The sequence below is a fragment of the Siniperca chuatsi genome, linkage group LG19, assembly GCF_020085105.1.
Source record: "Siniperca chuatsi isolate FFG_IHB_CAS linkage group LG19, ASM2008510v1, whole genome shotgun sequence".
Taxonomy (NCBI): domain Eukaryota; kingdom Metazoa; phylum Chordata; class Actinopteri; order Centrarchiformes; family Sinipercidae; genus Siniperca; species Siniperca chuatsi.
In genome coordinates, this window is record NC_058060.1 from 18,552,223 (window position 1) to 18,578,466 (window position 26,244).

At 40.9% G+C, this 26,244-nt stretch overlaps 1 protein-coding gene across 6 annotated transcripts in view; it reads left to right on the forward strand.

Moving 5' to 3' along the window:
• pou6f2 (POU class 6 homeobox 2) overlaps positions 1–26,244 on the forward strand; it is a 75,962-nt gene that overhangs the window by 32,523 nt on the left and 17,195 nt on the right. For all 6 annotated transcript variants that reach the window (XM_044175962.1, XM_044175964.1, XM_044175967.1 and 3 more), the window contains 2 exons: positions 9,894–10,201; positions 22,308–22,445. In XM_044175962.1, coding sequence (XP_044031897.1) covers positions 9,894–10,201; positions 22,308–22,445 — 446 coding nt within the window. The remainder of the gene's footprint in view (positions 1–9,893; positions 10,202–22,307; positions 22,446–26,244) is intronic.

The following is a 26,244-nucleotide window of genomic DNA, read 5'->3' on the forward strand; positions in this document are numbered from 1 at the left end:
TTTGCTAAAGGTCTGCCATATTGCTGAGGCGCAATTCAGAAGCTTTCAGCAACAATCTGTAGTCAAGCATTTTAAATGAAAATTGATTTGTGATTTACATGGTCAGTGAGGGGAAAATGAACTTATGAAATGTTGTAAATGAAATATTAGACAAGGTGCAGTGGGAGAGAGCAGACAGAGATGGTAATCTTGTGGAACTGGAATTCCCGCCTGGCAGAACTGGGTGACATTTTACATTTATCTGTGTTCTGCATGAGTTGTAATGTTAATGGTAATTTTATGGGACTGAACCGGAATGAAAATGGTGTTATCACCGATTGCTTGAAATGTGGAATTGTGTAAAGTAGCACAGCTGCATCCTTTATTTCCCATTCTCCAGTAATGTGAGTTGTTGCATGATCTGTTCTCTAAGGTTGAATGTGTGTATTCAGCCTGTTTTTATCAGTCTGTTATACTCACAGCGCCTTATATCACACACCTTTGCCACAGGATGAAATACACAAACTGCTATATTTTGATATTAGTATAAATGCCACATTTGTATGTGAATGTTTCTCACATTTATTCAGTAAGTCTTTGCTTTTGTTAATGATTTCCTGTGAATTTACGTATCACCGGTGCTTTAAGAAAAGATTTAATAGGACGTTAATGGCTGTTTCCTCGCATTGTGTTGTTAACATGTCTTTGTTACATAAAATTTTTGTCTAGAGGAATGTGCTGATATAACTTATCAACTTAATGTACAGTAAAAAAAATCTGTGAAAACTTGCTTTATTAAAATACTACATTTAAAGCATTTTGATATATCCTCACTTTCAATATAACTGTATATAACATTATAATGTATACTAACATATTATCAATATGGATCTATCATGGACTTAATAAGCAAGCAAATCAATGTAGCATTACGCTCTAATCAATACTACTTACACTCAGACCAGATGTTCTAATTTTGATCGATACCTTGTGCAGTGCGTGTTTCCTGTTCCCACTCTGGCCGTGTAGAGCATTGTATGGATTTTCATAGAGCTCGCTCTTCCATGTTTGAAAGAGAAAAGAACCAAAGAAAGAACAAAGTGATCCTGCAGAAGCAGAGAGGCTGTGGGGGTCTGGGAGCCAGCCTGGATCACACAGAGGTCATTTTTAAACACGGCTCTCCAGTTCCACATCTGTGAAACCAAAGAGTCCGTGGTGACATTTGTCAGCAGATGGTATGGAACCAAACCCCTCACCAGTGGGGACGTCTTAGCCACTGCTAAAAGCTATCTGTGGTTACTAATTGCTGACCAGGGCCTAATTACCTTAATTAATGGCCGAGGTATCTGGGGGCCAGACTTGTGGGGGCTTTTATCAGTATCAGTGCAGCTTAAAAGGTCCCGTAGGAGGCCTGAGGAGTGTGTAAATCCCGTGGGTGCTATTTCTGGACTAACTGCAGACACATCACAGATGGATCCTGTGGCATCAGTACAGGATAGCATGTTTGAAGAGCGATATCTGTTACTTGAAGATCATAAGTAAACCTCACTAAGTACATCTCAGGCCAGAGAGGAAAAAGGCTTTTCTTGCTTTTCTTTCTGAATATATTTTCTACTTTTCTCTCTCAAACACACAAGCCCGTTTCCTGAATTACGCTGCCGTAATTCACAATGACAAAGTAGACTTAGCACCTTTTTCCACAGACCGTGGGGGGTTTTGTTCAGTGAGCTCTCACTGTGAAATTAGCCCCGGTACTTTCATTTTCCAGCTGCAGTGAAATGGTTAAAAGACACAGATCAGCCAGTATGAAAATAGAACTGATTCAACAAAATCTGCTGCTTCCCCTTGCTTGCTTCTCACCCATCCAGTAAACCAGCCCCCCCTCCCCCCATTCTCCCACTTCCCCCCTTTTTTTCCCCTACTATCCCATCCTCACCACCTCCCCCAACCCCCGTCAGGCACCTTGTCTGCATCTGGAGAAGGCTTGTAAGTTTCGGGTGCATACATTTCTTTTGATGATATATTGTCCCGGTGCAGAATTTCATTTACTGCCGCTGCCCTTTGCTGAACCTGTTGCTAGTCAGTGAGCACGATAAGCGTATAAGTAGCATGCTACTTCATTCATCATACATCGTTCTGGGCTCTCAAATATCTCATATGCGATTCAGGAAGAAACTACTAAACCGGCACAAAGGATCCCACCAGGATCAGCTGAGGTTCCATTAAATGCTGTGTACAAAATAGAGCATACTTGGTAGTTATTATCAAATACACATTTTCAGTGTTCTGTTCATCTCTACAAAACATTAGCCTTCATTTCATGGTGTACACATTGTTCATGTAGCAGAGGGAAAATGTATCTGAAGTGCAGTGCTCATGTAGTACATAATTCCATTCACATTGCATTTTGAATGCATGCATTTTGAAATCTGTTTTTTCCCTCAATCTTAGTGGCTGCTCTGTGTTGTATTAAACAGCATTAATAATCACAAGAGGCTCAGTGTCACTCAGAAGTCTCCACATCACTAAGGCAGACAGTGTTGTGCTGCTGGGCATGTTGTGCTGTGTGAAAGTGCTTACACGCTCTCTCAGACAACCAAAGGGAATAATTAAAGACAGAAGATGGAGGCAGAAGAATGGAAAGCAAATCCCATTGTTTGGGGTTATTTCATCCCACTGAATTTCTTTTTCTCACTTTCTTTCGTTCTCTTCTCACATTCCTCCCCAAATGCACTGTGGGTATGTGGCACGCTATCAAAAGCATATGTAAGCGAAGCAGCGCAGAACAAAAGCCCTATGATGTCCTCCTCATACCCACATTGTCTTTTGATTATTCTACAATCATTTTATATCTGTGTAAGTTGGAAAGGAAGGGAAGGCTTAATAACCCCATAATATACAATACTTTAGCTGCTCAGAAACCACAATGCAAGATGTGTTTTAGATGATTTGAAAACAAGCTTGCTTATTCTTGATTTGTTCTCTTTTTCTCTAATGGTGTAATTCGTTCAAGCCCTCAGTATCCAAGTTGTTACCAAAATAATACACAATGAAATTCAAATTTAAGGTGAACTAGACTATTAGGGCAACTCTACTCCACTCCATTTCTAGAGCAATAAATGTAGCCCCTCAATCTCTCTCAGCTTTTACTGTCAGTCAGAGAGCACTCAGTCATCTCCGTGCATCAGGCCCGCAATATTGATTTTTCCACCCACCGAAACAGCCGCATGAACATAAATTTTGCATGAGGCTTTTACTCGCGGCCTCCGCTTTGGTCTGACGACACATGATGGGACCATGAACACGCTGTAATAACCCAGTCTGTCCTGCCAGACAGACAGGCTCTTTTTTCTTTAAGAAGGGGGGGTCCAGCACCTTCTGGACTTTGAAGGACAAAAGCGAGGGACCCCTTACTGGGCACCACAGTATTACATACTGTCCACGTAGTATTTGAAATGAGAGTGAAACTCCACTTGTGTCCAAAAATGTCTCAATGTAGACAAGAGATCTGGTTGGTTTGGTCATTAATTTGATTTAAGAAAGTGTTTTGAGGCAGTGTATGTAACAGTATAGTTAATATAGTTAAATACTTTCCTTTTAAAGGATTTCTTGAACATTATCTATTTCTTATGTTTTATAATCATAAATCTTTCCCAATGCTTCATCATGTTATTCAATAAGGTTTTGTCCTAAAGAACCACACCTGAGATTTTTCATTTTAGACATAGCAGCCTTGTGCCATGGAGGGCCAAGAGTCTGCATGTTTTTCTAAAAAAAAAACAGACAGTGAACCAACTAATTTCGCTGTTTAACAAACCTTCAAGCAGAGAGAGATCAACTAATTTGTGAAATTAACTTTCAATTCTTTAGTTGGAAAGAAAACATGCACACTTTCAGCCTCATTAGCACATAGTTTGATAGCACAGGTCAGTATTTAAAGGTAGAAAAGGCTACAAGCTACAATAATCTTTATATATTCTCTCTCAGGAAGGATATCATGAAATTAAACTAGATCTCACTGTGCTGGGGACCCCTTGGAACTCTCTCAAGGGCCCCAAGAGGTCCCTGGACCACACTTTGGAAATCAATAACCTAGCGTAAGCAACACACAAAAGGGCAACATTATCAAGCACACAGGGATTTTCTTGTATGTGTAACATCTCCAAGGAGAGGATTTGATTCTTTGAAATGCTTCCCCCAGAGTGAGAATTCTACAACACAGCTTGATATTGCCTTGCATCACAAAGTGAAAGCATTATCTCTGGATCCCTACAAGCAATGTGGTTTACTCTCTAAAATCCTGTGGCTCCGCAACTCTGCTCAAATCTTAACTGCCTATATTTTTTTTGTAGTCGCTGAGTTCCTCCTGCAGCAGGACTGAAACAGTGATATTGCCTGATGTGGTTCTGAGTAATGTTTTTATTCAGTAGTTCTCTACTTCCTCTAACGTTTCATTTTCTCCATGTTTATTCCAGCCATTGCCAAGGCAGGAATCTATTTTCCATTCCTTTAACGTTATTACCGATTGTATGGACTCGCTGTTAAAATGAATGTAACACAAATTTGTGTTCGAGGTTGTGTTAAGAAAACCAGTGAAACCTTTGTTTTTCTGCTTTTCCAACTTTGCTTTGGGTTTGTCTTCCAATGTCAAAATACATTAAACGATACACAGATATGTTAACAATTGATGAAGTAGCTAATGCTGAAGTGATGAGCAGTGGTGGAATTTAACGAAGTACATTTACTGTACTGTATTTAAGTATAACTTTTATGTACTTGAGTATTTCCATTTCATGCCACTTTATACTTCTTCACTAAAAGAAGTAAAACGCTACTTACACATTAATGCATCAGTAATAATAATCCAATTATATTCTGTAATATATACAGTAATGTTATATCACTCACATTGGCCATTTGTTTTGCATTATGAGTACTTTTACTTTTGATACTTTAAGTACATTCAGATAATAATACTTTTGTACTTCAGTGTTATGAATGTGACACAAAGTGACCAACGGTGATAAAAGTTAACAGTGAACTAAAGGAATGAGTGCATAAACAGTGATGTTATCCACTTCATCAGTGTACAAGTGCTCCAATCTAATCCGCAGAGTAAAAATGACCTTCCTTTGACCACCTTTGTAATTACCAGATCTCAGAGTCTAAATCTCCTTACCTCCAGTGGAGTAATTATCAGTGTGACTCACTGAAAAGGCAATTGAGACAGTGGTTTATGGACTCCCATAGTGGAACGTGAGGCAGAGCAGTAATGGGGAGCTTGTTTGTCCCCTGTCACCTCTCTTGTTAGAGAATGGCAGCTGTGTTTAGACTAGAGCAGTTCCTAAAAATACAGGGTGGGTCACATTGGACAATTTCATTAACTCCTGACAGGCTCCTCCGCAGCTTCTGATTAGCTCCTAATTTACAGCACTCCTAAATGATGCCAAAGACATTCAGATGGTACAGCAGCAGTTAGGGATGATCTGAGTTGAAGACATTTTTCTGTTCTCAGTTTAATTACATATCTGAGCTGACCAGAAGAGGTGATGCACATATTCCAACACCAACTACTTCAAAAGCAATAACCATATATTTAAGAAAACCATACAATGCATATATACTGTACATATGATTTACCGATCTTACACAAAAGTGACTATAGATTTTATTCATTCTTGTTAACTCGATAAATTCTTTTCAAGCTTTATGAACTATGTTTTTCTTTTTGATGCCCAGAAAACTACTTCGACATGAGATGAGATCTCCGCCTTCTTCGGACCGCGCTCTCTGCTGTCTTTATACAATACTCCGCACAGTTTGGTGGAGTGAAAGATTCACTTCACTTTTGTGAAGTCCTTTTGTGTAGACGTGATTACTGTTACACTGCAGTCGTTCTTCATGTTGGCCTTGACTGGGCCTTTTCTAAGTGCTATAATATGATGAGCACCTATTCATATACGCTTTCTAGAAAACCTAAATGCATCAATAGATGTGTTTGTATTTCTTTTAGCGCAATAAATTTACAGTGGCAGTTAGTATGACATAAGTCAGGTATGTAGTGTGTAACAGCCAAAATGTAGCCAAAACACAAATTTTCATACATGCACATCACACATACAGTACTGCACATTTATGGCAGTTTTTCAGCATTAATGTCCTGCATGTTCATCAAAATCCACCTTTAGGTTGAGTATGACTGTGGGAGATATGTAAAAAGTTTGGCTTCTGCCCTGACTACACCTGCACACAAACATGCAAACACACAAGCGATATATAAGATAACTCATAGGGAACAGTTGTAAATGTAAGTGTTGTGTATTGAGAGGAAAACAAGGAGTCAAGCTCAAATCAGCCCCAGAGAGAAAAGTGCCATAATAGGGGGGTTGGCAGGGACTACTGAGATAGCACTGGTAATGAGAGAGCAGGCTGCTTCTCCCCTCCCCTTCACTCCTCAACCACACAGGAAACAAAAATAGCATTTTGTCTGACGAATGAGCCGGCTTTGACCTAGCCTTTCGACCTCTGACAATCAGTCTTGCTTCGTCCTCCAGTACTTCAGAAGCCGGGCCGGGGCAGTCAAAGATAACAGTTGATTTCTACTGTGGCACTAAAGCAAAAAAGCTCTGAAAGAGAGATGGCAGACAGTTCTTCAAAGAGCTGAGGTTGGAGGCCTTAGACTTCTCAGTGTTGGTGTTTCATAGTCCCAAGTGATTGTTGTTAAATGTTTAAGTGGAGCACAAAATGCCACAGTTCAGCCCATTTCTGGTCATTTAGCTGCATGACTCTCCTCTATGATCTGGCTCATTCCTCATTATAAACATTAACATAGGCAAGTTGTGACAGCAGTGAAAGTGGGACCCTTGCTCTTACACCCCTCGGGCGTGATGACTAAGTGGGAGCGTTGCTTGCTTCGCAGTCGGAGAACTAGTGAATATGAAACACAACAAAGAGACAGTGGGAGATATAATGAGCACTATAGGATCCCGGCACCCTTTTGCCCTCTCTCCATCATAAGTGAAGCTCCCACTCTCAGCCTCGGCCCTGTGTCTGCTGGAGGAAGGAGCGCAAACAATTAGCTGAGACAAGCCGTTTGGATTATGTGCTCAAGCAAAGCAATCAGACAGCTGTGGTTAAAAGAATGAGCTTCAAAATGCCAGTTGCCCAGTTAGAGGGGAAGGGAGGGTCAGTAGTCCTGACAGTCTTAACAAGATGACAGAATTTATAAAGCACTGCTGTTAAAGAATATAGTACCTGCGGTGTAGCCCTTATAATAAGGCCACATGGGGCTTCTTCCATATTCCCTCTGTATTTGTTTTCTTTTGCCTCATATTTTTTGTTGTACCTTTTGTTTCTCGGCGTAATGGTTGGCGCTGGAGGAAATTCTCCAATCGTCTTTGATCTTCGCCTGGTTTCGATAATTTCTTGACAGAAATCTCATTTTATCCCCCTTTTGTTTTCTCCGTCTTTGTTCCCTTTTATTCCATCTTTAAATAGGTCTCAACATTTTGTCGTTGTGAAGTTGCAAAGGAAAAGAGCCGGTCCTGTCAGGGGCTCAGCGCTTGCAAGACAACTTGCCCCAACATTTCAAGTGAGAATTGGACTCTTGCCGTTTGCACAGATGATATATAATTCATGGTGGGGGTGTGAGAGAGGTGTCAATGTGTCAGGAGGTAGAAGAAACGTAAAAGTGTACTGTTTACTGGCCAAGAGATGCTGGCTTTCTTTTGCTGGGCTTCTGCAGAGTGAGGGAAGAGGAGGATGATCTGATCTTCATCAAATGTTCATCTGTGCCTGTCCTGGAGTCGCAGTGACCACACTAATCAAAGACTTGTCTGCCCTGATGTTTTATTCATCTTTTATGAGGCAACCATACTTAAATTATTTAAGTGCATTGATCCTGTATGTATACAAGCCTGTCTTCACAATTGCGTGGCTGCATTATCAATAGATGTTCACAAACACTCTTTTGAACCAGCGTTTGTTATTCAGCCCTTTGTATTGTAAGTTATTTTAATAGTAAACTCCGTATGTACTTTCTCGTAATACTGTAGATACTAGGTTGAGATAGTGAGGAGTCATATATACATAATGTGCATTTGCAGTAAGAATTTAAGAATGTTATTCTCAGTCTTGTTTTTACATGTCAAATTAAACCAAATCTGTAATCTGGGAATTTGAATGCAGGTAGAGACAATTCTTCCTTTATTTATTGAGGAAAGAGAAAATTTGCTTCTTTGAATTATTCTTTGTTTTAGAGATAAAGGTAGTAGTTTTTGTGCTGTTTAATTAGTTCAATGCCGAGTTGAATTTCTTTACCATTCTAAGCTCATGGGCAATTATATAATGCATGATAAACTTATTTTTCAGTAAGCAAGAATCATTCATTTGTTCTTCTAGACAGTATATATATACAGTATGCTTTACTTTGTATAGCTATCTTGCTTTTTAGTCAAAGAAATAATACTTTTAAAACTTTTTTAGATTTTGTCATCATTAGTTATGGGGACTATCTTAACCTCGCCTGGCCTCAGTTTAAGGAATATTTTTTTTACAATTTTTTGCTGTAGTGAAGTCCAGTCAAATATCAACATACAGATCAGGTCTTGTCCCCTCTAAACTTGTATTATCTTTTAAGCCACAGAAAATCATGTTGCATCCTGTCATGGTCATCTGTTGTATTCATCCTTTTGCTTTCTATACAAAGCTGTGTAACATCACAGAGTCAAAGGCAACAGCACACACTCAGATTAACTGTCTGTGGCTGTAGAAGTCATTGTAGGAACAATATATTTTAAAGTTTAAAATCAGTATGTGTTTATTTTATGCCTTTTGCATTTAGCAGACCTGTGAATAACCTTTTCATGTCACTGCAGACATACGACTAGTTTCTTTTAAGGATTTTCTGGCGTGTTTGACTGAAAAAAGGCTGTCAAGAGCTTCCTGAATGTGAGCACAGGTATAAAAACACTTTTCTATCCATCATATCTGTATGGAAACTCAGTTTATACGTTTTCTATTTAAGGAGCTTGAAGGTCAGTTTAGATGTTGTTTTTTAGCCCAATTCTCCACATTTAGTATTACGGTTGACACCTTTAGTAGACATTATTTGTTGTCTATGTTGTGGTATGGATTTCTTCTGACATTCAAACACAATGTGTGTGTGTGAACTGATAGAAAATCCAGAAAATTCTGTATTCAGATGTTTTTGAGTGAACTGCCATAGAAAATTACCATGAAGTCAGGTTTTACCTGGTTAAATGACGTTAAAGACAATAAAAAAATAAAAGATTTTTATGTTTATTTTATATTTTAGATGGAGTCCATGGGAGTATTTGCATGCTGGTGTGGCTGCCTCCTGGCTCAGCCGGAGTGTTAACCGTTTCTTTTAAACAGCATAAAAATTTATAAGCATTTAAATGTAGAAATGAGGTTCTAATGGCGTGCCATTATTGGATCCAATTAGTTAATGGGTTTATTTCTGAAGTCTTCCAGTGAAGATAGATGTCTCTTTCCTATGAGATTTTAAGCCATTAAACCAAAGATTCTGACATTCTCCAAGTGACAATGAAGACTTTTGGCTCCAGAGAGAGCAATTATATCAGCCAGGCTTGATAGCTTTGTCCTCCAACTAGCTAAATTTAATTCACTGACTCTATCATGCAGACTGAAAACCCTGGAGGACCTTGTTGAGGCTCCATGCTATTTACATGTCTCTCACTATTCACCCTATGCATCCCACACCTCTATGTGTACATGTATTTCTATCTGAGGTGTGAGCATATTCTTCAAATAATGAGGGCTTCCTGTTCATGTTGTCAGTCCAAACTTATTTGTGTTTGTTGCACTCTGTGGAGAGTTCAAGTCTCAAGCACAAAGAGGAATCAAACAACTCGCTGTCCTTTCATCAACAGCTACCTCATCACTGAACTCCCAGCTCCAACACCTGCAGCAGCTCCAACAGATGCAGCAGCACCACCAGCAGCAGCAACAGCAACATCAGCAGCAACACCATCACCAACAGACCCACTCCCACACCCAGAACCAGCTGCCATCCCAGCATCACATGACCCCGCCCAGCCAGCAGCAGACCTCTGTCCCGTCTCCAGGCTCTGCCTGCTCCTCCACCTCTGGACAACCGCAGCAGTCCCCGCCGCACAGGCCCAACCAGTCGCCGGCCCGCAGCCTTCCTTCGCCCGTCACCCCGCCCATGCCTTTGTCGGTGAGTCTGCACCGATCCAACTTTTTCTCTTTCTGATACTGATTCTGAAACCTAAAGTCATGGAATTGGCCTCATACTGATCTGATAACGATTCACTTTTTTATATAAAATTTTAAATGTATATCTCTCACTGTATGCAACTGATTGGGATCATTTTTCTTTGTGTAAGGTAACATGAGGCTGTAATTACATGTCACCTCTTAGCTATAATTTGAGATGTTCATACACCAACTTTCTTTTCAGGCTTGTACAAATGTTAAGTATATTTTTCTTTTTATAAAGAAAAATGGCCAAGAGACAGTATTTAATGTGGATTGGTTACTTCTGAATAAAAAACAATTTCATTAATCCAATCTGTCAACTGCAATACTAATCCAGTACCAGATTGATGCTTCACTTTTTGCACATTCGCTTGTTAATGAACTGAAGTGAGCATCTGAACTGTGTCATTGATGATTTTGGGCAGGTCAACCTTGAGAAAACACTGTGCTTAAGCAGTACACACAAGGCTTGATTCTCTGTTAGTACTTGATCTTTATCAAGTGGCAGTATTTGAATGGATGCTGGCAGCTCTTCTGTCTATGTGGAGCTATTAGAATATGCATCTTGTTGCTGAAGCCTTGACGCACTTGAGCACATCGGGCCTCACAACCAGGCAAGAAGCACGATTCACATCCTCCTACAGCAGATTCAGGAGGGATTCTGAGGTTATCTAACCTTGGGCTTTCTGGCTGTAATCAGTCCTTTAATCTTCGCTGCTCTTCGTACTCAACCTCCTTTTTAGTCACTTTGTCTGTCCATCCATCTCTGCCCTTCTGTCCGTCTGGCTGTCATTGTGTGACGATAATAACCTATTTTATATCCCTGTGGTTTCATTTCTGGTGGAGACTGGCCAGGGTCGCCTTTCTGTCCCTGGTCACATTCATCAGCGTCAGACCCTTATTGGGTTGTGGTGCAACCTTCTTTATGGTCAGGATGAGTTGGGCTATTTGTTTCCCCCCTTGCAGCCCTCTCCGGCCCTGTCACGGCCTAGTGAGACTCAGCAGGAAAAACAGCCTCTGGATTTAATGGGCTCCAAAGGCTAGCCGCTACATCGCACCAAACACACTGTCCAGTCTGACTGTGAATACAACGGCGACTGACCAACATACAGATTCACACATTAAGCTTGCATCAGGCAACGTACAAAGACCTTAGGTAACAGATGCACTACAATCAGACTACTTATCCCACTTATAAGTCTCTGATTTGCTAGGAAGCCACTACATTGTTAAATTTCCAAGAATCTGTGAATATCTTTCTCTGACACACAAAGACAGCAGAAGCAGGATTATTTAAGAACAAGCTCACTGCATTGATAAGACTGAGACCCTTAGCTTTATATAGACTGTCTTCTTCTAAAAGAAGCAGCGAGGCTGATTATGATGACTGAGGACAGACCTCCCTTGAGGGGGGCAAAGGGGCCACATCAGGTATCATTAAGATATTGCTTCATCAAATAGGATTATGGAACGTGTGTTTGTGTGTTTGCGTGTGTGGGAGAAGCAGAATGGCCGTAAAAGGTTTAGTTTCTCTGGGTCAGTGCTGGTGTTTTCAAAGAGCGTGTCACCCAGCGAGGGGCTCGCCCAAGGACAGGCCACAGCGTCAGCACCCACTCAAGGCTGCAATAGGATTTAAACAGCAGCTCCACCTCCCTCCACTGCCTGGGTCAGTGATTGGATTTTCACTGAGCAACTCACGGGTTAATTCACATAAGTTTTTAATTCAGGGAGACTCCCTGAGCAGAGACTTTCTCACAAACACACATGAATTGTCACCGTGATCTGCCTTTTGTATGTTTTAATTGAAGACACAGAAGGGCATTTCTGGTGTTTGCTTGCTTCACCCAGAGGAACTGGTCTGTGCAGTAAAGTCGAGTCATAATTACCATAATACAATCAGCATTACACAGATAATTTCCTGCTGTCATTATTCAGACGCACAGAATCACCCAGCCATTCAACTATTTGCTGAAAATACGCACAGAGCTGCAGAGAGACAAACACTCATTATGTACCAATTAATATCCCATTGTAATTCTCTTCTCATGGGAGGTGTGTGTTATTCTCCGTAAACCCATAGTGAGGAAATCCTGAGCATTCATTACATCCCTAGTGTTTTTAGTGTTTGGTGTTTTTAATTTGTGAAACTAAATTCATTAATTGGCTCATTACTATCCCTATTAGAATACAAATCACACCACAACAGACTGTGCCCCCTTGAGTCAATGGTCTGAACTCAGATTACTGCAGCTAATGTGTTTAAATGAAGTAAGAATTTACCTTTCTACCCCGCCCACACCCTCTCTGCTTCCCAACACGCAGAGGACAGTGAGATGCGGCCTGTGGCTGCCTGAAATAGCCACCACAGTGATGACAAATAGACGGGGGAGATTATAAAATTTGCTTAAGTGTGTTAATGGGCTGATTGCAGGAGCTCGCTGGATTTTGCTGGAAGTTGATTGATTAGAGCTGCGGGTTTTCTCCACGCCCGGAGAGCTCAGGGATTTGACGGGGTAAAGGCGCTCGCCAAGTCTGTTACACCGGAATTGATCTTAATTAGATCTGAAAGACCTGCCACAGCAGAATGGTCGCGGCGATTAAAATGAAAAACAGGAGAAATTACTGATCAAATTAATCATAATGTCGGGCTACAGCTGTAGGTCTGGTGTAATTTGCCACTCCAGTGAGTTACATCAGCCCAGGCAGGGAGAGGAGAGGCAGTACATACTGATCCGTGGCAGCAGGAAGCTTAGGCCAGCCTATCAACTCTCTTATTCCAGTTTGTATGCCCTGGATCCTCCTGACCCAGCTGCGCCATCCAGTGGAGCCCCAATGTCTCTCTCTCTGTGTGGCTCTGATCTAATTAGTCCCTTTTCATTGCTTTTTTTTTTTTTTTTGTTTTTTTTTTTTTACCAAATCCTTCTACATTATGTCTTTCTCCATCCAGGAGCTGCATCTTCAACAACGCTGCACTGTCTCTGCTGTTTTTGTCATAGCTGTCTTGTCACCAGCATGTTGTGTGTTAGCTAATAGCCTCTGACCTTGGTCCAGTGTCTGGCTGGCTGGTTTTCGGGGGGCGTCCTGTCTTCCTCCTCAGCCAGACTCCTGCCGTCTGTCTCTACTCCCCTTTGCAGTCGTCTCCTTGATCACTGTCAGAGCCCCACACTGGGCCTGTCCACTCTCCATCCGCACACTCATAGGGGTAATTACAGCCTAGGGGCCTGCCTCCTATCCCTGTGCTCCACAATTTACCACCAAAGCGTCCACAGACATCTCTCTTCTTCCCCACTGCACTCCGACATCACAGGACCGCAGGGCCTCAGACCCACAAGTGCTGCAATTACCTGAGCTTCTCCTCTATCCTTCTGTGTCTCTCTCTCTCGCTCACTCTCTCCCCTCCACCACCCCCCGCTCCCCTCTCTACCCCTTGGCTCCCTCACTATTCCCTGGCAATCAGCCTTCATTAGAAGCCTCTGGTGAAAACCCATCGTCACCAAGGTCAGCGGCTGCCAACCACAACGGCCTTTCAGAGGCCTGGCTGTCTGCACTCTCCATCTCTCCTCACCTCCTTGTCGTTCTCCCCTCCTCCTCCTCCCATTCTCTTCACCATCCTCCTCAAGTCTCAGGCCCATCTCTGCTGCTTTTGTCTCCAGCTGAGGCCCCTTCAGACACTCATGTCACAGTTTTCCACTGCAGTGCACTTTTACTTATGTCAACCGCTGTTAAAATCACCACTGTCCAATTTGCTCCAAATGTCTCTTTTTTATGGGCGGTGGGCGTCTCTCCCATTATATTAACATGTGTATTAAATGAGCCTTGCACATCGATTAATTGATTTTCCAGATCAGCCCCACGTCTATTCAATTTAGCAGAACGGGCCGCCATCATTCCACGGGGTATTAAATCAAAATTAAAATGTAGACCCAATGGCTCATACTGTGGCTTGTCGATGAAACTGGCAACGCTTAAGTTGAGGAAAGATTCCATTATCAGTCGTATGTCTCATTACTCAACTGTGGTGTCTGTGGTTTGGAAAAAGATCACAGAGTTTATTAATAGAAATATAATTCTACAGATGTTTTTCTACTGATTTCTTGCAGTAAACTACCATGTGCATATAATTATTTTTTTGTATTCCTGACATTTTTCAATGGTAGTGTAAAGGTGAGTAAATAAATGTGGGGAAAAGTGGAAAATGTCTTAGGGTGGTGGGGTAGTGCTGGTGGAATCTGGATTCATGATCTCACTATTTCCTGAAATCTTGGCTACGGCTCTGTTGTATTCTTGCATTTAACATTCATCTTTAGGTGAAGTTACAAAAAAATATGAATACACTTAAGCTGTAAGGATTCTCACATCTGACCGTTATCCATGATAACACCTGTTTTAAAATCACAATTTTCTAATAAAACTTTTAAATATGTATAAATGGTATGTGGTGCCAGACTGTGTGTTTAAATGGCAGTGCTGCTAGTTTTGGCTGTGTGGTTTAGAGCATGAACAGGCCCTCAACTCTCCAGCAGCTCAGCCTAGCCTCTTATTAATGCACAGGAGATCCGGCTCTTAAGAAGGCAGAAAATTGCCTTACATAACAAGCGCTCCACAATTTAGAAATACAAATGTGCACTGTTGACTGAAGCAGAAAATAAGACTGTTGCCCATCAACAGAACCACATTTCATATGAATAATTATAAAGCATGGGAGCTAGATGAGGAAAACAACCTGACCATGACAGCTCTACTACTTTTATTTACTTCAAATGAGGGATTAGGAAGGAAGAAAATCTACAGACTTAAGGACCAACGATGAGCCCTGAATTTATAAATAAGGAGAAACTTAAATTTATCATATTTCAGAAGGATCATTTGGGAAACTGTGAAGGCACTTTCACTTTTAAAATTACACCTACAGTCTGCCTTGCACTTCCTTTTTGGCTTTTCTGGTTTTGTTGGGGTTTCAGACCTCACCAAGTTGATATTTTCTTTGCTTTTGAGGTCTGTGATTCTTCTAAACCTGGCCCTGTTACTCTCGTGGTGGGCAGAGGGCTTCCAGCTCAGACACCCAGCAGAAAGGCACAGCTCCCTGATCAGCCCACATGCACACTGGGGGCAACACGCATTAGACGCCCACAGGGGAGCCCTCAGATGGAGCACCAAGCTAGGGCTCACCTAACAGTGGATAAGGAATAGGGTTTCTTTAATTATGAGGCAGGGCTATGACATTGAGTTCCCCCCTTCCTCCTCCAGCAGGCTCCCAGACACTGTCTAAGTGCTCCGCTCCGCTGAGGAGGCCAGTCCCCCCGCGGGGCGCGATTCCACTGCCTGTAATTTCTGATGCCCATTAGTGACCGCAAACAGAGCACCGGGTTCACACAAGGAATACAGCCGTGCAGCACTGCCACGCTGTAAAAAGACCCTTCTAATGCAATGTTATTGCATTATGCCCTCCTCATAGAACAAGTCAAAAGTCCCATTTGTGGTCCCTGCAGAATATTATCAGAAATTCTTCTCAACGGTGTTTTCATGGTTAGCGGAGACAAGATTTGGTGTATATTTTGCAATGTATAGTGGGCTGCATGAATTGAAATTCCTCTAAACTGAACTCTATGAGGAGCATTTTGCATTTTTATTTTTTTCCTGGTGGGTAATTTTATGGCCTTTTTCATTAGGAGTGGGAATGTGCAATTGATGGTTTTGTAAATAAACTCAACTAGAATGCAAGAACAGTGCATTTTCTTTAGTCAACTCCTCAAAGAGAGGAGCCTCAGAAGTCAAAACTCGCGTAATCAATACAAATACGGCTGTAAATGTCATCAATTCATCTCTCCACTTATGCTGATTTAGCTTGTGTCAACGATTGTGTATATATATTTGGGAGCAAAAAAGAGAGAGACAGTGAAGCAGAGAGACATAGAGGGAGGGGAGGGAGGGAGGCGGATTTATCGATCAAGGGTGACCACATCTTAGCCACAGAGCCCCTCTCTCGTGATTAATCTTAGAGCTTAGAGTTGGCCAATGACACATGACAGGCCTCCCCCTCAAACTCCTCCATTTCTCTTCATTACTGGCCGTATTTTTGGACACCACAGTAGAGAGTAATCATTTACCTTTATTGTGTTTATAAAGCTGCGGCATGAATGACCCTTCCTATATTGAATTGAGGACATCAAAAGATCACTGGACATTGATTAGGAGGATATTAAAGTCATTCAAATGCTATATTTATATGTCAAACAACAGCAGAGTGAAAAGAGACGCCATTTCCACCTAAACGAATGGGATGTAGTCGGTGCAATGGAAATAGAACTCCTAAAGTCAAGAAATATGTTTTATTACATATTGAATATTTGAGGTAATTGTCATCCAAAGGCTGGGGAGAGTCTTCTATAATACACCAAAATAATAGTGTTAGTAATTTCTTTATAGTCAGATCTCCTGACTCCAATGATTTTATTTTTCATTTTCTCACAGCAACCAAAAACATGGCCAGGTATCCACTTTAAAGTCATAGCCAGAGCAGCAGTAGATTTACTGCAACACCGGTTTAACGCTGCTATGATTTCCAACCTAACACTAGTATGGTACAGAAATAACTGCACCAAATATGTCACATCATGAGCTGAAATGGTCAGCACTTTCCTGTAGATACTTAATCACCAAGTAGTTTCAAATTTAATACATCTGGAAACAGCTAAATATTATAGATCATTCCTCAGGAAGAGAAATAGTGTAAGAGGCATGTAGTATAACTTATATTTTTACTCGCAGAGTGTCCCCTAACCAGAGGAAATATACTGCTGCTGTGATTGATGACAAAGAACCCACTCTGAACCTCCGCGCCTCACAATTATCAACAAATGGGCTGGAGCAGATTTTATGTAATGATTAAAGCCGCTGTTAATTTCACATGAAGGTAATGAGTGGGGAGATTGACGGCCACTGTCCGACACTCCATCATCCCTTTATAGTTAGTTTAAACGTTTTCACGACTCTTTTCCTCCTTCATTTGCATTTTGCCTCATTAGATATGGCCATTTCTGAGACTGCCCGCGATATCCATTTCCTGGAGTTAATGCATTTTATTTGATCAGCCAAACCTCCTCAGTTAACTAGCTGTCATTCTGGCGTTTCATATGACATCACTCCATTAGCACCCGCCATGCCACCTCCACATCCTCACCCTCTGCCACCACCATCCCTCCACTGCCTTAAGCAATTACAATGTCTGACCGTCACCAGATGCAGCGTTATTGTATTTTGCTGGGTGTTATCTGCCCCAGTTGTTCTATCCGTCTTTCACTTCCCAATATTTTTTCTCAGGAATGGCTCTTTTTGGGGTTTATTTTTCACAACGACTGGAGCAGAGGCCCAGTGGTGAGCAATAGTTGGTGCTCTGAGGGCTCAGAGTGCACGACCACAGTTCGAGGACCAGCTAACCGAGGGACCAGAGGTGTTTTGGAGGGCCTAATGGCATTTTGATGTTCATAAGCACAGCGGATGTGAGAGAGGGGAGACGGGGAGGTGGGGTGAAGGCCGTTTTGGGGGAGGAGGAGGAGGAGAGTCAGCAGAGGACTGTCAGCGGAAGACTAGCAGAGTCCTGACAGACAGAGAACGTGTTTTCTCATGTCACAGCTGATTACATTCACTCCGGAGTGGGAAAAGAGCAGGGAGGAGACAGAGATGTAGGGCCGGGATGAACGAGGGAAACTTGTTCCGGAGATAAAGGACATTCTTCTCAGAAACAATACTGCTATTGACTGTTAATTTACGCTGTTTGGCCCACTTTGACACACTTTTGGCAGAATGGTAGCGAGTAAACTTTGTCACCTCAGCTTCTATCATACTTACTTTCACCTGTTATCAATCCTTCTGAGAGTCACTTTCTAGGCAAAGTTTACATATAGCTGCTTTTATTGTCAATTAAAAACATTACTGACCACTAATTTGCTAAATCATTTTCTGCGGTCTTATATTGTCTTTCAGTTTTCTCTGATATATTAGATAAATGTTTCATTCTGTTGTTGAATCATAGATGAGCAGAAAAGAAGTTTTACACACCGCTGAAGCCTGAACGTAGACTAATCTGTCCACCTGCTGGTGTCTGCACCACTTTGTCCATTTATCTTTGCTCTTTTTGTCCTGTGCAGGCCCAGAACAAAAAAAGCAATTAAGTTTAAAATGGCCACATGAAAAGAGCAAAACCAAGAATAAACTCCAGTTAGTTTGTGTCAGACAATTTTGGTTTCCAGGGGTCTCTCCACGGTTTGCAGGGACACTATTTTTCCCTCTATTCCTGAGATTACACGGGTTACTGCACCAGGTGACCCTCATGGTCAAACAGGCGACTTAGAGCGTGGCGGAGTTTAGATTCCCTCCCCTTCATACCGTACAGAGAAAAGATGCATTTTTATCAATTTGTAGGCTTTTTTTTCTGTCTCAGACATTTATTTTGTGTTTGTTGATCCCTGTGTAGCCCTGTATATTTGGCTATATTAAACTATGATAGTGCAGAGAGTGACAGCAGTTGTGCTGACTTAAAGGTGACAAGATGATGTCACATGATATAATGGAGGCTTGAGCAGTGCTAAGGTTTGCTGCTCATGACAACATGAGAAAATGTTGACAAAATAAAACTGAAATGTTCTAATATATCTTCATTTCTGATTTGAATTTAACATTAATATCTCAAATATTTCTTTAACAAATACACTCACTTCAGTTTATTTTTACATCTTTTACAGCATAGACGAGAGTGGTCTATGCTGCTGAAAATACACTTGACGCCCTTTTCCTGGGGAATGAAAAGAATGAAACACAATGGTTAACATGCAGGCTCTGCAAACTGGAAGATCACTGTTTATCTCCTCCAACACATGCAATCAGTACAAATGCTAGGCCAGGTCTGTCATTTTGTGCCTCCCGCCAAGGTGTTGAGAGGAGTCACCGTGGCGGAAAATCACCTGTTTAGGTGTCGGACACAGTCTCGCCTCTCCTTATTCTTGGCTCTCCTTTCAACTGCTATCCATATTATCCAGTACCAGGAGAAGCAGCATTAAAGCCTGCTCTCTTTTCACCTAGATTTACCAGAATAACATAGCATCTGAAAGGGCTATCATCGAATGAAACACAATGATAATATTTCAAATAAATCTGAAAGCTTCTCCAACAACCTATCACTCACACAATGACACCAAGCACAGCAGATTTTCAGGGAGACTCTGTGTTTGCTCGCCTAAACAGATCACATTATCTGTGTGTTGATCTGCAGCCTCTGTTTAGCTCTGTTTAACTGGCCGTGTTGGCTTTTCTCTGTGTCCACATTCACTATCACAACATCCATAATACTGTGTTTTCACCAACATGGCTTAAAGACCCCCTTTATCAACGCTTAAGAAGGTATTTTATATTCCAAAAACATAAACTACTACAGTAGCTGGTCCAGGTTTTATATCTTCTTCTCTGCTACTACTTCTCCAGTCATAAGTGAATGGGAATTATCAGCTGAGTATCAGTTCCTGGTTGATATTTACATCAAGCACTCACTGTCTCAAGAAAACTCCTCCTCTGTCACCACAAATTGGTCAGTTCTTATTTTAGGATTTTGAACATAGTGGCGTTAATGTGCTTTATAATGTTGGATGCTTAGCCATCTTGGTATATGATTTAGCTAACTTTAAATAACACAAAACTCATCCTATTTAAAACATAGAAAATGCTGTTGTACACTACGTGGTGGTGGAGATGTTTCCTTTAGCTGCTGCTTTTCAAAAACATTTTCAACTGATTCTAAAAGTATTTCAGAACAAAAGTATCAATTCATATTTGTCTTTGAGTAGAGAAAAAGTCAGAGAGGATTGTTTCTTTTGTGTATTTGTCACAGTGTGTGCACATTTTTGACTATTGTGATAATGATGGTAATAAAAATGAAAACCATTTGTACATCTATCAAGATATTTAAGTTAAATCAGTTATGGCTGGGAAATTATTGTCACAATATTATTAAGGATATTTTTAGAAATTGATATATGTCACAATGTGGCAAATGTTTGATTAAAATAATCAGCATGATGGTCAAAGAAATTAACGGTGTTCCATGGTTATGCATTACATGAAACCTAACTCTTCCAGCTCATTTGTTTGGACAACAGAAATGTGTAGAACAATAACATGGTAAGATCATTTCACCATGTTTTTGTTCTGCTAAAAGTTGATTGCTTTATCCCCCAGGCTCAATAACAGTTATTGTTTCATCCCATATTGCACTGTATATTGTGGTCAAATGAGTCAGACCTCTACATTAATTAAAAGGACGGTTTGGTAAAGTAGATGCATCTTTGGGAGAAGACTGTACTGCAGATGATTATTTTACAGGATACAATAGTAAACTCCTATTTATCAACTCCAATGTATACAAAATACGTATTTTTGGAAGATCAAACATGAGCAAATATTATAAGAAATTACATGTTTTGGGATGAATTGTGTGCCATATGATAAATGAATGCGTCTTCCACTGTTGATCTGAGTTTAATGAACATATACAGTAACGTTCTTTAATTGTTACAGCACCCAAATTAGCTTTATTCCGTACTACATATAAGTTCGGGAACTTACTATCAAATGTTGCAGGTTAATTCCAGCTTGACTGAAGTTCTTTTATCCTGTTACTTTTGCATGTAAAGTCAGAATCAGGCTTGTGGTTTTCTAACATTTGAGAAGTCGAGATTTCCGAAGGACAACCGCTGGACACATAAAAGACAATCTTGCGATTATCGAGGAAAAACTGGATGACTTTCAGACGAGAGGAGGCAATATCAATCACGGCCAATTTGAGGCCACCAACATGAAATATGATTTCATAAGACAAATGCAGTGTCATTCTTAATGTGCTTAACCTTTACTGTCAATGAAAAAGTATCGATCGCTCTGTGGCATTTTTTCATCATTTGATTTCAGAAAGTGTAATAATATATGGTGGTGGAGTAAGATAAAAGATGAATGGCAACTGAATGATCTCAGATGAATTCCCTGCAGAGTACAGAGTGTGGAAACGTTGATGCGTTCAGTAAAAGATTGTCTTTTACAGCACATTGTGTTTAAAATAAACTCAATAATATATAAAACATATGCAATGCTTGATGTTATTTTAAACCTTTTATATAAACTCTACTTTTAATTTCAGTAGTTTTGTTTGAATGTGTAGCCAACCAATATTAGCAGCAGGGAGCAGGCAGCCTGCTTCTAAGCAGTATTTCTATTATTTCTCTATTCTGTTGAGTAATTGGGAGGTTTTCTATCTCTTCTTGGTCTTTGATCTACTTACTCAACCTAATAAGACTTTGCTCTGCTGCACTACAACCAAATCAGCAGTGCATTTTCAGCTCCCTAATAAGTGGTTAGCTTGATTTATATGGGTAATCTCGTCGATGTGGCGGGGCTCTACAACCTCTCCCCGACGCAAGGAGCCTCTTTTCACAACCACAGGCCAGACCAGATGAGTCCATTACAGCGGGGGTAAAGATGGTCATTTTAACCCTCCTCTCCTTTAAAAGTAACTGTGTGCTTGTGCATTATGACGCAGGAGGAATTCTTAGTCGAAGCTTATTGAAGGGGTGGACAATACAGTGATGCATGGCCACACTGCACAGCTCTATTGTGAGAGCAGGATGCTGTTGGGCCATTGTTGCGGGTGGAGAGACTCGGCTCGGCCCATGGGGAACCCGGGGGCCGGAGGAAGCACTTAGAGTGGTAAAATGGCCACTTATTCACAGCCACCCTCCCGTTCTCACTGCTCCTCCCAACCCTCGAGCCTCCCACTGGGTTCAGGAGCACAGACCTCTGGGAGATGTATGATGGACTGCATAGCCCTCTCTACTGGACTATAAAAACCTCACTGCAGTTAGCCTATTCTGGCCTTGGCAACAAAGAATAGAGATGTGAAGCACCCCGCACCGCCCTAAACCTGCTTATTTATTTTTTTATTTAGAAATTTACATTAAACAAGTAAACATCTGCATGAGACAAATAGATGCAGTTTTGACAAATGATTTCTTTGCCCTCACCAGCTGAATCCACTGGCCAGCCAGGCGGCGGTAGCAGCAGCAGCAGCCATGGGATCCATCGCCGGTTCTCAGGTGTTTGGAAACACCCTGTCAAACCTGCAAGGAGCCACTGGACAGCTGGTAACCAATGCACAAGGACAGGTGAGTGCTGTATACTGGACGCTAACATGCTAAAAAAACAAAACTTTCTGAATGATCAGTTATACATACAGCTAATTAAATATTACAGAGAGAAAACTGTTTCCGTGGTAAAAGATCTGTAAGAGATGTTTCTGGACCATCTATCATGTCTGAATGTGCAGTTCCAAATAAAACATTTGTATAGTATTTCTGATCTTTCCTCATAGATTTCTAGTTGTGGGTCTGTGTGTTGTCTTGAAGCTGTTTGTCTACACTCTAGTAGCCACCCCACCATATATTAGCTTTTTGGGAATAAACAAAGCCCTTCTTTCTCTTATCCGCATGCGCCTGTCGCAGTAAAACGCTGACCTTGTCATATTTACAGGGTGGCTGCAGAATTGTTCCATCAGTAGCCAGAGGCTTGAACGATGATGCTTGTCATTGTGGGACCCTATCTAATGAATCATCTTATCGCAGGTGCACACAGCACATATTAAAGGAACATTGTATAGACAATGTGCCCTTTCATGCCACTCTGTTATTTAACCCCTGTTTCATCTCTAAACACTTAAACTTAGTGTAAACTTAAACACAAACATGGCGAAACAAAGCAGTAGGAGACATTTCTTAAACAGTTTATTTTTAATGTTAAACTTGACATTTAGCCTATAGGAGTAACGTTTCAGTACGACCAGTGTGACCATGCTTCATTGTTTATAGTAAAGTGTTGTCCGCATGTGAGCGCTTGATGCTAAACGTCGCTAATGAGACAGTATGGACTTCCCTGGCTCACAAGGTGCCTGGAGCACTGGGGACAGATCACTGTGGATATGGACTTGATGGGATGCTCTGTGCTTTTGTAGTGTCTTGGCGGCTGACAGCCCCTGACATAATCAGGTCACAGAGACGGTCAAAGCCCTGGGCTACAGCCTTTGCTCCCCACCTCATTATTCCACAGCATTATTCAGACGCAGGGCTCTGAAACATGCACTACCCTATCAGAAGGTCCCGCCCCCCTCCTTTCCCCCAACACTGAGGAGATTATACAGGCTGTTACATACCCCAAACAAGGCTGGAGGTCCACCAAACACACTCTGAGAACTTATGTCAGCATGAAAAAGCTACAAAACAGGAGGCAGTGGGAACAGCTTTTATCAAATTTTGGTTTGTATTAACCACAGAACTGCTTTTATCCGTTGTTATGTTAGTTAGTTAGTTAGTTAGTTGTAAATTAAGAAACAATCTGTATCATCCCTGTACTCCATGAGTAAAAAGTCACCTTTCCTTGAATATATGAGTATACAGTCTTTGACCTACTCATTTCTTTTACAACTCTGTCAAAAGACCTTTTCATAAGCGAGAGCTCTGGGGTCCTTGAAAAGTGCCAATTTTGATGAACGTTTGGAGTTCAATATATTTTTAAACCTTAATTATATTGGCCCCAGCCTTCTTATTCTCAGAGGAGAATCAATGAGGCGCTTTTGTCCTCGCCGCCTCTACAACAGTGATTACGGCTGTGGATAAAAGCCAGAATATTGTTAAGTTACTCTCACTCCTGATATTTTTCTTTTATAAATCTGTGGCAGTTTTGTCAACGTCTTCTATTTAGTGCAAATTCTCACTTTACCTGCAGCTTTAATATGGGAGTAAAAATATGTTGGGAAATGGGGACATTGTGGGCTGATTCATGTAGCGTAGCGTAGTGTACATCCTGAAAGGTGTAGACACCCCTGAAATGGTTTGTATGTGTGGCAAATCTCAGTTTGGGAAAAACCTGGTGCCTTAGCTTTGTGTATAGAAACCCTCTCGTTCCTGAATTTGGGCTGTCAGGCCATCCATCCCTTTTACTCCCAGCATTCCCAGCCTTTGGATGGTGCTGGACCTAATGCAGTGAACAACAGGTAAGGAACGCATGCACGGTTAACCTGCAGAGCAAGTTAGCCTGTAAAGTAAGTGAAGCTGAACCACAACACAAGTGTGCCCTGTGTATTGATGGAAGCTTCCAGCCCTTAGATCACATGTAACCTCACTGTAAACTGCTATTGACTTATAATTGTAAATCTACTGTAGAGCTGCAATTATTGACTATTTTCAGTATTGAATCACCTGTCGATGCCCTACAAATTCCCAGGTTACTTGTTTTTGACCAAAAACAAAAGATATTAAATTTATAATGATATGAAAAACAGAAAAGCAGCAAATTCTCGCATTTTAGACACTGCAACCAGCTAATGTTCGACATTTTTGTTGGATAAATAATTTAGGTCATTAATCAATTATGGAAATTTATGTAGATGATGTTTCTGCCAATCAGCTAATTTCTGTTAAACAACTAATCATTGCTGCACTAAAATACTGTGTCTGTATCTTGTATATTTGAAAAAATAAAACAAAGGCTGTTAAATTAATAGAAAATACCTCTCACTTTATGCAGGGAATGTCTTCTGTCCAGTGCACCATTATGAGTCTGCTATAGGCTTTGATTTGCTCTGAATGTTAGCTTTGTTGGACTTTGGACCAAACTTCCCAAACATTTTGCCTCTCGGGTCTCAATTCACTGCATGAACAGTGGAAGAGAGAAAATGGGTAGAGATATTGCCTGGCGACCATGGCTAAAGACACAGATTGCCCTGGCTGGAGAGATGAGATGACATTTCTGTGGAAACAAGAGCAGCATAATCTTAATGAGTTCTGCTGGGTGGAGAGAGGCACGTTACTCACATGTCATACGAACTGGAGCAAGAAGCAAACACAGGAAGCCAAATAAAGGAGAAAAAACTGAAAGATAACTGAAGAGAAGGACTTACCAGGGAATGAGTGAAGGTCCTGAAGGCTGCTTATTTATGAAATGGTGCTACGATGAAATTGCACCTTAAGAAATAGAAATGATTGCATGTCTCCATCAAATTTGGGCTAGTAGTTTCCTGCTGGTTGATTTGAAGTACTGCAGGTTTGGAAACTCACACTCACCAAATGTGAGCTGTGCAACCTTTTTATGAGTAACTTCACTGTTTTACAGTAAAAAAAACCCAAAAAAACATGAGGAATAAATAGCAAAACTTGATGTGTTTCAACATTAAAATGATATTTGCAATGAATTGTTTGTCAAACATGAAACCAGTTATTTTAGTCTCACGAGAAACACACAAAGTTAGTTTGAGATTTAAACATTATTACAGTGTTACATAAGGATACACTTTTTTTTAAGCTGTTCTGAAGCATTTTTTTATAAATCAAACAAATATACAGTTGGAAATTATCTTAATACGTGAGGGTTTATGTGTTTTTTGAAACATAAGATTTGGTACCAATACCAAAACAATAATTTTCGATACCTTAGTTTGGAGAATATAAACATGTTGCCAAACTACCAAATGGGTCAGTGTTAAATATTGAACTAAATGAAATAAAAGCTAAAGTAAAAAAATGTTTCTTGGTGTAGATCTGTTAAAAGAATAACTAAACTTAAGAATCATTGTTTCAATAATTGACCCTTTTCCATGCTATAGACGCATTTCGGTCGGTACTCAAAATGTATTGCGGTTTGATATCCATCCATAATTATCTTAAACCATAAACTTAAGCACACATTTATATTTGAGGCCCCTGCTCTGTAAACCTGAATTTAATACTTTCCATTAGGAAAGTGTATAACAAAGTATTGCCTTCTGTCTACAAATTACCACTCAAACAGTTGATAATCTATAAACTCTGCCCTTCCAGCCCCAGAAGAGCTTTGAGACACTGCCATGAAACATCTGCCGTAGATAGTCAGATGGAGAAGCATTGCATGGTGGGACAGGGACGAGAGCTAAGCTGT